This window comes from Stegodyphus dumicola, chromosome 12 (assembly GCF_044657685.1).
Source record: "Stegodyphus dumicola isolate Sdum_Otavi_A_Nest chromosome 12, ASM4465768v1".
Lineage (NCBI taxonomy): Eukaryota > Metazoa > Arthropoda > Arachnida > Araneae > Eresidae > Stegodyphus > Stegodyphus dumicola.
Window position 1 is genome coordinate 63,758,323 of NC_140779.1, and position 13,015 is coordinate 63,771,337.

Consider the following 13,015-nt stretch of genomic DNA (forward strand, 5'->3'; position numbering starts at 1 on the left):
TTGTCTTAATATCTGCAGATTGAGATGATGCAGATTTTAAAATAATACCATGGAAACTACAATTGTGCTTTATGTTAGCTTTGATGAAAATTAGCAATTATGTTTGTTAAACATGAAAGAATATTAAGATTAATAAATATTAATGACTTACAGATAATCCATGTTCTTCATTAGTATGGTCCTTTTTTTCTGGAAGATTAAAATAGTGACTATAAGAACCCCTTGTCTCCCTGCAAAGTCATGATAAATGAACAAAATGGAGATTGAAAGGCATAGATAGCATAAGTATAGACATATTGCATAGATAGGTTTATATTACTCACTCATTATCAGTAATTCTTGGTCTTGAATGACATATCCAAACTGGCAAATTTAAAGTACACTTCTTTTTCATTTCATTAGTTAGAGTTCTCTCAACTGACAAACAGCTTTCTCTATCTTCAATGTCTGAATCACTGCCATCAGAATCATCAGAACTAAAGAAATGATTGCTTAAAATATCACAGTCAGTTTTGGCCAGTTTTGAATTGCAATTTGAAATAAATCCAGATCTGTTTTCATGTGTAGTAAATAAACTGTCAGACAATTTATGCAAATCATAATCAAACACATCTCCATCTCCATCATATTCCTTTAATATTTTACTAGGCAAGTTCTTCAATATATTACACACTTTGTAGAAATCAGAATAGGAAGAGCCTTCAGCTAATATTTGGCGTACATTGTCATCTTGATGCAAGCTGAAAGTATTTTAAAAGTCTATGAATGGCACATATAAACAAAAACACAATGCTTCAAAATTACGTTGATCAACATTTACACTATAATTATGATATTCCAATTTTTAAAATAGTTTTCAAATTATTCTAGAAAATTTATTATTTAATCATTAAGTTGAAAAAATTTTAAAGTTCCAAAAATTGACAAAAAAAAAAAAAAAAAAAAATCACAGCTTTATACAATGTAAATACTAGGAATTTACTAATTTATAAATATCAGATTTTGTTTCATTTTGAAAGTATCTGCAAACTAAACACACATTTCTTGCTATATGAGATCATGAGTAACTGAAATATAGATAGGAGAAAAATAAATACCAAGCCATGCCATGTGCGTGGTGATGAAAACTTACGATAGCAATGGTTTATTAAATCAACATATTTTATGTTGCATGTTAACAATATATATCTTTTTTCCAAGTAAGGAAAAGGCCTATTCACACTGCCAGTAAAGGTATAAATACTTTTACTATGCTGGCTTTTGTAACAGCAACATATTCTAACAATATTTTTTTAAGAAGATAATTTCTACTATCATACAGTTTTAATTATTTTAAAAGATGAATAGCATAAACAAATGCAACTTGTATTTTCCCTAATATTACTTTACTAAATGCTTGTTGCACTTTTCAAAATACAACAAACTTTTCAAAATATTTTCCATTGGCCTTTATTCATTCAAATAAAATCAAAACTACAATCAGACATAGAATAATTACAATAATGGCATTTTTAATTTTTTTCTATTATATTATTACATAATGAAGCTTACACAATATTACATAATGAAGATTACATCCATCAAAAATATGTTCTTGAAATGAGGTAAAAATCCAATTATAAATGCTGTTCTACAACAACAGATGAAAACTATTAATACAAATGCATAAACATTTAATTAAAATATGGCAGGAATAGAGTGAAGAATTCAAAATATTAATTTATAGGTAATATATATCATATAAATAAGTACCCAAAATGTTTTCAAGAAATTCTTTTTCTATTTTGAAAACCTGTACATATTATAGAAGTCTTAGTAATTTAAAACTGATAACTAACTGAAAATTTTATTCATCAGATGTAATTATCAAAAAAAAAAAAAATCTTGTATAAAAAAAGAAAACATGTATTAATGCTTATAGCGTTAAATATTGTGCACACATGCACAAGAAAAGAGAAAAAAATCCATTTACGAAATAAAATTAGTTATTTTCATAAATAAAATTTGTAATTTACTGACTATCAGATTTTATAAGCTTGTATATTTTCAGGATGAAAAAATAAATTGAGCAAAGAAACTCAGTATTTTTTAAGTTTTGCAAAGCATACAAATATAAATTTTTAATTAATTGGCAAATAACACAAAAGGTTATTCTACAAAGAATAATATAGCACTGCTTTTTTATATTATGAATTCATATTTATATGAAAAGAGGGAAATTAAATAATATTAAAACTTTACTTACCATAAATATAATATTTTAAACAAGTGACAGCGCACGCACCTAATTGATGTGCTATACCTTTCAGCAAGTTTCAAATATTCATCAACTATCTCCCAAACTGGTGGATTTTTTCCCGTAAATAATGCAGGATTATGAAGTAAACCCTCTAGAATACCAACAAAAATTATATCAGGCAATTAAGAAATTATATTAGGCAGAAATTGCAATAAATTATATTAAATATATTTGCAATTTCTTCTATTCTTTTACTCTTTCATAATTAATTTACAAAAATTCTGTACAATAACACAAATCATAATGAAAGCACAACATTAAAATTAACAGACTTAGAATGAACATACTAACTTAAGCTATCAAATTAGAAAAATTGAAACTAAGATTTGTACTTATTTTACATAAAAAGCTCTACAAATTTCAAAAGATAATATGATACAGCTCAATCTTAAATACATAAGTATGATAAATGAGGACTAATGTCAGAATACCTCTCAAGTTATGTGAACCTTTTATTTAAAATCTTGTCAATCTCAGGTTGAATTTTGCTTAATTTTAATACAACAAAGCTAATTGTACATTAAGAACACACACTGACCAGCCAAACCATAATGACCCACATTTTTCAATGAACTTGTCTGGATGATGTGGAGGGCATATGATTAAGTGAGATGGTATTTAACTGCTGCTTTGGCAAAGATAAGGAATCATTCTTGCACTTACTTTTGCAAGTGCTGGTAAAGGCTGCTGATCTAAACAAATTTTATAGAGGGCAGATTGTAACTATTATTCTAAACAAATTTTATAGACATCAGATTGTAACTATTATTATATTAATTTTATAGAAGGCAGACTCAGAACGACTATCTCTGAAACTGCACAACTGGTAGGTTGTTCATGATCTGTTATTGTTAACATTTATGAAAAGTAGATAAATGATGTTAAAACCAGCAGTAGATGGCAAGGTGTTGATTGTCCATGCATCATCAAAGAAAAAGGAGTCAGAAACTGCCTTGCTTGGTACAGCAAAATCCGCACCAGACAGTGGCTTAGCTGACAGCCCAATACAGTGCAGGTTCAAGTGCAAGTGTTGAAAAACACATAGTTCATTGGACACTCCTTGAATATAAGACTGCACAGCAGACATCCCCCTCATATGCCTCTGTTGACCAAGAGTCATTGTAAGGTGCGCTTATAGTGGGCCCCGAAACATCGAGACTAAACAATGAATAAGTGGAAGACAGTTGCCTGGTTCCAATGCATTATAAATTCTCATTATCACATTGATGGTCATGTCAGGACACACCTTCTTCTAGTCGAACAGTAGCTCCTCCCCTCAGGTATAGCAGATCATACAGAGGCTAGTGGTGGCAGTATTATGCTTTGAAGATATTCTCATGGGCGACTGTGGGACATTCAGTTGTAGAACAGACCATGAAAGCTGCAGACTATATGAACATAACTGCGGATCAGTTTCACCCTTACATGACATCTGTCTTCCCAACTTGGACAACACCCTATGTCACAAGAATTGTGTTGGAGTGGTTCAAGGAGTATAATGATGAATTACAATTAATGTCCTGGTCACCTAACTCGCCGGATCTTAACTCGATAGAGTACATGTGATATGTCATTGAAGCGGCACCTCACAGATCTAATGCTACCATGATGGAAATATCTCAACTTTGTGTGACCACTGCTTAGACATTTGGTACCACTTGTCTCCAGTCATCTACCAAGAACAATGGCATGCATGCCAAGGCAAGTTGCAGCTGTTTTGCAGGCCAAAGATCGTGCACTATGTTATTGAGTAGGTGTTCATAATGTTTTGGCTCTTCAGTGTAGAAACAGAAAGCATATATTATTTATTTTGTAAGAGATTTAAAAAAATATCAATCACAAAAAAGACAAAGAAAGATATATCTTTTATTCAAGTACAAAAGGAGACTCAATTTTCAGTTATCAGCAATCAAATAGAGAAAAGAGCAACTATTTGGAATAAAAAAACTAATTTAATGTAAATGGCATTTCAAACTCACTTTGGGAAAAAACTGTTATTTATGTATATTCATGTATATTCTGCAAATCCAATCAAAAAGTTGAACAGTCCTGCACAATATTCATCAGATGAAACTTGTATATAAATCTATAGATATTTGATCACTTTTAAACAACCTCTCAAGTAAACCAAATTTTCTCAAATTTTTATAGAATTATTATTGTGCTAAAGTAAAATTTTAATCAACTATATTTAAAATATTCTTGTACTTAAAAAAAGCGAATATGTCAATACAGAACAATAATTATTAAAAAGAATTCAGTTTCAAGGATCTGGGTAATATACTGAGTACATCCATACATTTGTATCTGCTACGTAAACAATATTCACTTTGCTATAGTCCAATAACATTTTGAAAATTAAGAAAATGAATGCTTCATAATTCCTAAACTCTTACCAAATGAGACTAAGATACTATGTGGCGAAGTACCAAAACCCATATATGGCTGCTGTTATTTTCCAGCAAAGTTCGGATCATGAGCATAAATATACGTGTGGGCCAGTGTTTCAAATGCTTTGATGAAAATACACGCTTTTATTGCTCTGTTATTCTTTGAAACAGAATACAACATTATGCAGTAAATGTACAACATTTTCTCACAGTTGTATAGTTTTAAGTATAAGCATGAAAAAAACTCAAACTGTTCACAGTTCAAGAAAAAGAAAAAAAGGCATGTTCTATTCTATTCTTTTCTTTTTTTTAAGCACCAGAGACTATTAGCCCTAAAAATCACTTTTTGCCCATATCACTTTGGTGTTCCAATCATTTTTCAAATTGTTGCCACCAAATGTCATTGCATTATTTAAAAAATTTAAATAAAGATGAATCCATATCTATGAATGTATATTCCTCACACTATGGAGGGCACCTTGAGCCACCAGACTTTTAATGCATGTAGTCCTCCATCCGAACACAGCCACATAAAAGTAAGAATTTTTAATTTATTTTTCCTTTATTTCATATTTTGGACAAATTTAACAAATTTTTGTTTAACAAACTCAAATAATTGAAAGAGAGAATTGGCAACACTGTTTGAAATAAAATATTTTCATCTCCAGCATGTCAGACAGCATAAATTCTGAACCTAGTAAGTTTTTAACAGAGATTCAACAACAGATTGTGGTTAGTGTAAGTCAGAGCCAGCACTAGCCAGAATATTTCAAATTCCACAACAGCCAAGGCCCAGTGTAAAGCAATATGTCAATCAAGACTAGTCTAGCAGTTATAAATTGACTTTTTTTCTCACCGAAGGAGATTGCTCTAATGGTAGTCACTGTGTAAAATACTAAATACAACACATTTTGATATTATTTAATTTATAATGTTTTAATATATGTAATTTCTCAATTAAACTGTATCATATTTAGTATGTATATTAGATGAATATCATTCCAATAGAGTTTAATATAACTTACAATTTAATGTAACCATGGCAAGTCTTAGAATGTGTAATCCTGTATATCTAAGAAGGCATTACTGAAGAGATTTTTAATCCTTACTTAGAATAAATAGTTGTACGATTATTTTTTATTCTTAAAATATAATTTTTAATATTAAAATGTGCAAATATGATATTAAACTTCCTGTAAATTTCAAATATTTGGCTATTAATTATTTATGAATCATTACCAGCAGACATGACAGCATCAGCTCCAGTATATTCTAAACAATTCTTAACATCATCAAATGATAATATATTTCCATTTGCAATGACAGGAATTTTTACATTTGCTTTTATTTCTTTAATAACATCCCAAGATGCAAGACCAGTTGCATGCCCCTTTTGCTTTCTGGTCCTACCATGCACTGTCAAAACAGAACAGCCAGAATTTTCTAACATCCTGCAAAAAAAAAAAAAAAAAAAAAAAAAAAAATTTACTTTACTATTTAATGTATCTACAAAGATATATAAACATATTTTTCCATTCATACAATTTAAAAATAAAAAAAAAAAATTAAACAGTTATAATATAACTGGTTTTATTGCATATTATTAAATGACATAAAGTAGTCTAATGACAAAATATTATCATGTCAGACTGCATTTAAATTTTACAAAATTATAGTTTCAAAAGCAATTCGACCAAATAATATTTTGTCAAAATCATAGCTAATAATAATAGCCCAAAAAAAGGGGGTGGAGAATGTTCTGAACATTCATTAAACTTTTAAACTTTAAATTTACTGATCAGTTTATGAGTTTACGAATTGTAGTTAAATAATTTTTTTTTTAAAAAGACAGTGGCTGCACTCAATTCAGACAGTTAAACCTAATCTAATCATAATAAATCATTAATAAATCTAATCATCCAACTTAATCTTAAGAATTTAAAATGATTGAATTAAGTTTTTTGTCCCATACTTATTGGAGGAGTTAAAGCAACAAGAATAAGCATAATATTCATAAATTTCCAGGACTAGTTTTGAAAACTTAAATATAGAACTTTCTTCAGCTGCAGAAGTGCAAATAACGAAAGAGAAAAAATGATAAGATAAAATGATAAGAATGAGAGGAAGGAAATCAAGCTACAGGTGCCATCTATTCATGAAAATATGAAATAATTTCCTCAAAAGCTGAGAGTAATGACAGATTGAAATTGGAATCGTTAACTAAAACCGAAAGATTTTTATGAATGTGAAACTCTTCTACAAAATCTAATTCACCAGAGAAAGATGTTATATTTTTGAATAATTCTGGCTGTAGAAAAATGGAAAATGCAATTTTCTGTCCAATAGCACTCAGCAATAAAGAATTTATAGGTTTCTTCTTTTTTAACATACACCTCATGTTCCTTAGCAAGAAATTTCCAGGCTCTCTTAGTTTGACCATCACAATGGTAATCACAATGTACATCACATTGGTAAGGACTATTGTTTATATCCCAGGGGTTCAAATCTGAAATGGGGTCCGTAAGCATGGAACTGTAAGTCTTGCTGACAAAACTAAAAATGACCTGAAAGTTGAATTTCTGTAATTTATAAATATTTAAATTTTTGTTGTCTTAACTGCCCCCCAAAAAATTGTTATTTGGCATGTTATTTTAACTCAAATCCCATACTTCTTTTCCATGAAAAATAAAAACTTCATCCTTTATTATTTTAATCTGAGTAACCATCCTGATTGTCCTTCACTATTTTCTCTTCCTTCAGATGAACTGTCAAGAACTGTATAATATGCTTTATATAGTCAACAGTTTACACCTAAATATATTAAAATCTCTAAACTTTGACTACACAGCAATAATTCTACCGGAATTTTCAGTTGATTTGTATTTCAAGATCTCATTAAAAGAATCTATGAGAACTACTTTAAACATTTCATTTTCTATTTCAGAGATGTAAGAATTTAAAAAAGTATTTCAGTTCTTTATGAATAAACAGAAAGGTGAATTAAATATTGTACAACATATCCATGTAGTACACTAGTGGTGAAATAAAATTCTTACAATTTAGTTCAATAGATCCATGGAATATTTTCCAGTATATACAGATTACAAATACAAATAAAATCTCAATATAAAAATACTATTATAAGTGATGGGTTCACAGAGATTTCTTTAACTAACTAAAACTGGAAAATTTAAGACATCATTCCTAATTGAGATGAATAACAGCTTTTACAAAGAAGATAAATAGCTATATATAATATATTATGAAGAAACATATACAGACAAGGTAAAATTATTAATATATGAGGAGTATTGCAGATCACCAAAACTGCTTCTGGACCAGCCTTAAGCAATAATCACTAAAGAGAAGGCTTAGCAGTGTAAAACAGATTAGGAGTCTCAACCCAATTACTACTGACCCACAACTGTTCTAGTTCTACTGTTATTGCCAGAACCAGAACTTATCATACAAAGACGCATCTTTCATGGCTCAGTGTAGATAAGCCCAGGAGCCAGTAACATTGTGAATTCTGTCTCACTGAGACAAAATCAGAGGTAGACAACCAGAGGAGGTATTATTTCTAAGACTGGACACTAAGCACTTCTGAAGCATTTCAGAAAACTTGGATTCCAGTTACTATACATACAGGTACAAGTAAGTGGAACATCAGAATTTCCCACTGTTAGTACAAGTACAGTGTCACCAAGATTTAAATTCAGGCCATAAGTATGACAGCCAACATCCCTAGTCACTATATTAAAGTGGCTCCTAAGACAAATGATTCAGAGAAATGGATTTTCTTTTCAGAATGTCATCAAATTTGCAAGAAATTGCCATATATCAATAACTTGGCAACTGAAAGTGTTACCAAGGCATGGTAGGGTATTTCTGTCCATATCTCTGATTCTACTTGAACTTTCCTAACAATTCTAATGTAAATTGACTCAGAATTAAAAGTTCTACAAATCAATACACAAATTAAATAAAATACAAATAAAATAAGTGTCACAGATTCAAGGTTAAATAAAGTATGCAATAAACAAATATAAAATCACCATACAAAATGCATTAACTAAAACAAATACATAACAAAACAAAAATACATAAAAACTTAACTGCAAACAAATAAACACATTTATTTACAATACTACTCTTTCACATGAAAGGTGGCTTTATTGATAACTTGAAATGGAAATAAGAAATAATTATAGAGTATCAGCATCATTTAATAAATCAGTCATTTATATTGGTAAAGAACAAAAATAATCTCCAAAGCAAAATTTTGCAAGATTACACTTGAGAACAAAATTAATTGTAAATTCCTCCACTGACCCTTCTCTCAATCTTCTGTTCATTAATTAATATCACCCTCAATTTCAGTTTCTTTAATAAATCAATTAACATGTAAAATTAACATATATCTCTAAGTGTATGTACATATATCTCTATTTTTATACATATATCTCTATTTTTATGTACATTATGGAGATATCAAAACACTAATAAAAAGTTAATGTACAAAATTACTTAGCATATTCAACTGATTTTCTAAAATTTCCTGGTAAAATTCTCATTTTGCATGTAACAGGAACAGAAAGCTCATTAGCAGCTTTTTGGACTATACTGTGGATGCATTCCCAATCTTCTTGCAAAAATGCTCCATAATGGCCTTAAAAACAGAAATATGTAAATGAATCATGAAAAATCATTAATAAATTCATATTTGAAAAACTGTTCCTGAAGCATTGTTTTTTCATTATAAATAAAGATAAAACTTCTATTCAACAAAGCATATAGTTTTGTAATTAATTTTATTCATTTATTGTTTTTATTTTTATATTTAATATATTCATGTAATTCATCAAAAGATGAAGTTAATTACCAACAGACACAAAGAGATTTGATCAAATGAAGATGAGAAAATAAATAATAATAATAATAATAACTTAACAAAAAAAAGATTTATGAAGTAAAAAAAAATACAATAGATAGATAAGAATAAATTTTAATAAGAGTTATGTACTTCATAATAAATGCAAATATCATATATTCCGGCGTATAATGTGCACTTTTAATACAAAAAATAACATTGAAATTTACGGATGTGCGTTATACACTGGATATAAAAATGATAGATTAAAAATAAGGAAAAAATCAGCATACAAAAATTACATTTTTTTAAGGTACCTAAATGCTGTTTATTTAAAAGAAATGACATGCCTTATGAACTTAAAAATTTTCATTATCATGAAAAATGAAAGAATGAAGATGAAGAGAATTTCATCATCCATTATATCTTCAAACACTGTTGAATTCTCATCTTCACCATCATTGTTGTTTTGATCCATAAATAAACAATCATCCGTTCCACCTTTCACCAACACGAAACATCCTTGCTGCTCCGCAATTTCCATTTTCTTTCGCAAACTGAATGATTCTGCATTTGAATTCAGCAGTGTTGTTTCATTTAGCAAGAGCCATATTTACTACTAAAAGGAACGCTAGAACAATTGTATATCAACTAAAGCAAATGCGATTTATTCTTCAATGTTCAAGCAAATGTGATTTATTCTTCAAGCCTTCAATGTTCCCTGCAAAATCATGGCTTCAAATGACTACAGAAAACATCCGTCTCCGAATTCCGCGAATTCATTCAGGTCAGAATGCATTCCTACCCCAAATTCTGTTAAACATTTCTCGAAACTCTAGAATGACACTCTTGTACACACCTGCATTAAATACAAACTACCCTCTTTGTACTCTGTCAAGCACTTCTCCCGACACACATATTGCTCCCATTATCACTTGTCAATTCAGTATACCATTGTTTGAATGTATGGGAAAAGTCTTTATATGAATGACTTCAAAAGGTAACAGCATCGCACATGCATCACCTTTCAGGCTTCTTCGTAGAGAAAAGGGTGCACGTTATATGGCAAATGTACACTGCGCAAAAAAAGGAGGACAGTTATTACATCCCCCATTCTACTAGGCCGATTGATAAAATTCAAATTGCGTTTTCATGTCTCGAAAGCGCAACTTATATATAGCATTGTTCTAACATAGGTATTTTGACACAAAATTGGACTTTTTCTGAAATAACATACAATTTTTTTCCATACTTCGATTCTATGGCTCAAATTATATCTCGATATTATATTTTGTAAAATTTGATGCGAAATTTACAGAGAAATTCAAAAATTTATCTTGGCAAATTTTTTTCAGTTTATGGCAGGAATAATTCATTTGCCAAATTTCTTAACATGTGACAACCAATTCTCCTTTCCCTTCCATTATGCCGGAGCAGAAAAAAGGCACCTCATTCCTACCCTTTTACATTGTGCATGAGTGGAAAAAAAGGTCACTTCGTGGAAAAAAAGGTCACTTCCAAATAATTTTAGCAAAGTGTCTACACGACATTTGATGTTTTATTGCTTTCAACAAATATTCCAAATTTCAAAATGGGCCAATATATAAATTCACGTATATCTTCAGAAATTTTGAATAAAAAACTATAATTTTTTGCAGGTATGCTTAGAAATACGTCTACTTTAAGATGATGGTAAAGTTTTTATAGATAATTCAAAAATTTTTTGAAAAATTTATAAAAATTATTTAAAAATACAAATTTTAAAAACAAATCTTTAAAAACACAAATTTTAAAAATAAATCATAAAAAAAATGAGAGAACTTTATTTGGAACGAACCTGAATTTCGAAATGTGAAAGAAAGAATCAAATAAGTTTAATAAAAAAAAGAGAGATTATTAAATACATACCAAACTCAATTAACATTGAAGAGCTAAAATTTTGAGAGTTAATTTTTTAAAAACTACTCATGCGATTTTCACACAATATGGTAGTTTGGCGTAATTTGAGTTGGAGAATCAAAATACGGAAGAAAATTGGTATGTTATTTCAGAAAAAGTCCAATTTTGTGTCAAAATACCTATATTAGAACAATACTATATATAAATCTAATACATATCCTAAGCCATGCTTTCGAGTGATGAAAAATGCAAGTTGAATTTCGTCAATCGGCCCAGTAAAACAGGAGATATAGAATTGTCCCCCTCCTTTTTTTTACGCAGTGTACCTAAAAATTTATAAATGTAGTTTCAAATTACAGGTGTGTATTATACCCCGGAATATATGGTAATTGCATTTCGTTTCAGTCATTGCTTTTATACACAACAGCCCATTAAATGTTGAGTGATTAAAACCACAAAATATTAACTAACTAAGTGAGAATACATCCAAAATTCATTTCTCAAGATACAGGATAGCCACTTTCAGTTTTAGTGGTTTTTAACCTCACAAAAGCATCTTTCATACATAAAAGGCTTAAATCCAGCTGATGTTCACAGGAGCCCGTTCATAATTCTCAGTTTTTGAGAAAAACCATAATTCCAGACACAGAATATTGAGCCTAACTAAGATGAAAAAATAAATGATGCAATCTTCCTCTTCAAGAAAAATGTTTATGGATTCTACTCATTCAATTAAGAAATATTTGCATAAATTAGAAACCAAAATAAAAAGCAATTTTATTTAATCTCAATATTCTTTAAAAATCTTCTTTTATTATTGGCATACCATATCTTATTATCATTAATTAATCACCTTTTATTAGTTTTTCATTTCATTTTTAGGATACATTATGTAATTTAATTTATAATTATTGTGGGTTAATGAATTTGTAAATATTTTTACTTACGTATACATTATTTAATTTTAATTATTAATTTTTCATTTTAATTAATTATTTCTCAACAATCCTGCTGGTCATCCATAATATTCCAGCGCTTTTAATTTCAAAAATTAAGCCTTACTCCTACATTCCTAATGAAGATAGCTCTCATATTTTATGATTAAATATATAGTTCAAGTTATGAGCTTTCCATAACATTCTATGGATAGCTTTTCACTTATATCTTATCTACATCACCTTGTGCGTGTTTTACAGACACAAGACTTTACAAAATTTATTTATTAGACAAAACTATCAATATTAAAAGAAAAACTATACAATTTTTTCATATATACATAAAATTTGCGCTGTACCTTTTATTTTTAAAAACTGTTCAGAAAAACATTCGCTTTAATTGCATTTCAATTTTATAGCACAAAGATAGGGTGAGTGAGTGAGTGATTATGGCGCAAAACCAGAGATGATTATGACGCGCCAAACAAAAGATAAGATGATTACAATTGATGACATTAAAATTCAATAAATAAAAACAAGTAGATAAATGTACCAAATCCAGAGGATGAAGTCATATAAACACAGGTTAAAAGCACATATTAAAATTCAAGAGACAGTCTTC

At 29.1% G+C, this 13,015-nt stretch overlaps 1 protein-coding gene across 3 annotated transcripts in view; it reads right to left on the bottom strand.

Moving 5' to 3' along the window:
• The window catches only part of LOC118200028 (uncharacterized), a 56,404-nt gene that overhangs the window by 27,785 nt on the left and 15,604 nt on the right, over window positions 1-13,015 (bottom strand). For all 3 annotated transcript variants that reach the window (XR_015038227.1, XM_085806490.1, XM_085806491.1), the window contains 5 exons: window positions 9,217-9,358; window positions 5,929-6,140; window positions 2,246-2,390; window positions 324-740; window positions 152-230 (listed from right to left, as the gene is read on the bottom strand). Coding sequence is in view for 2 of the 3 variants with exons in the window: in XM_085806490.1 (XP_085662616.1) it covers window positions 152-230; window positions 324-740; window positions 2,246-2,390; window positions 5,929-6,140; window positions 9,217-9,358 (995 nt within the window). In the remaining variant the exon portion in view is untranslated. The remainder of the gene's footprint in view (window positions 1-151; window positions 231-323; window positions 741-2,245; window positions 2,391-5,928; window positions 6,141-9,216; window positions 9,359-13,015) is intronic.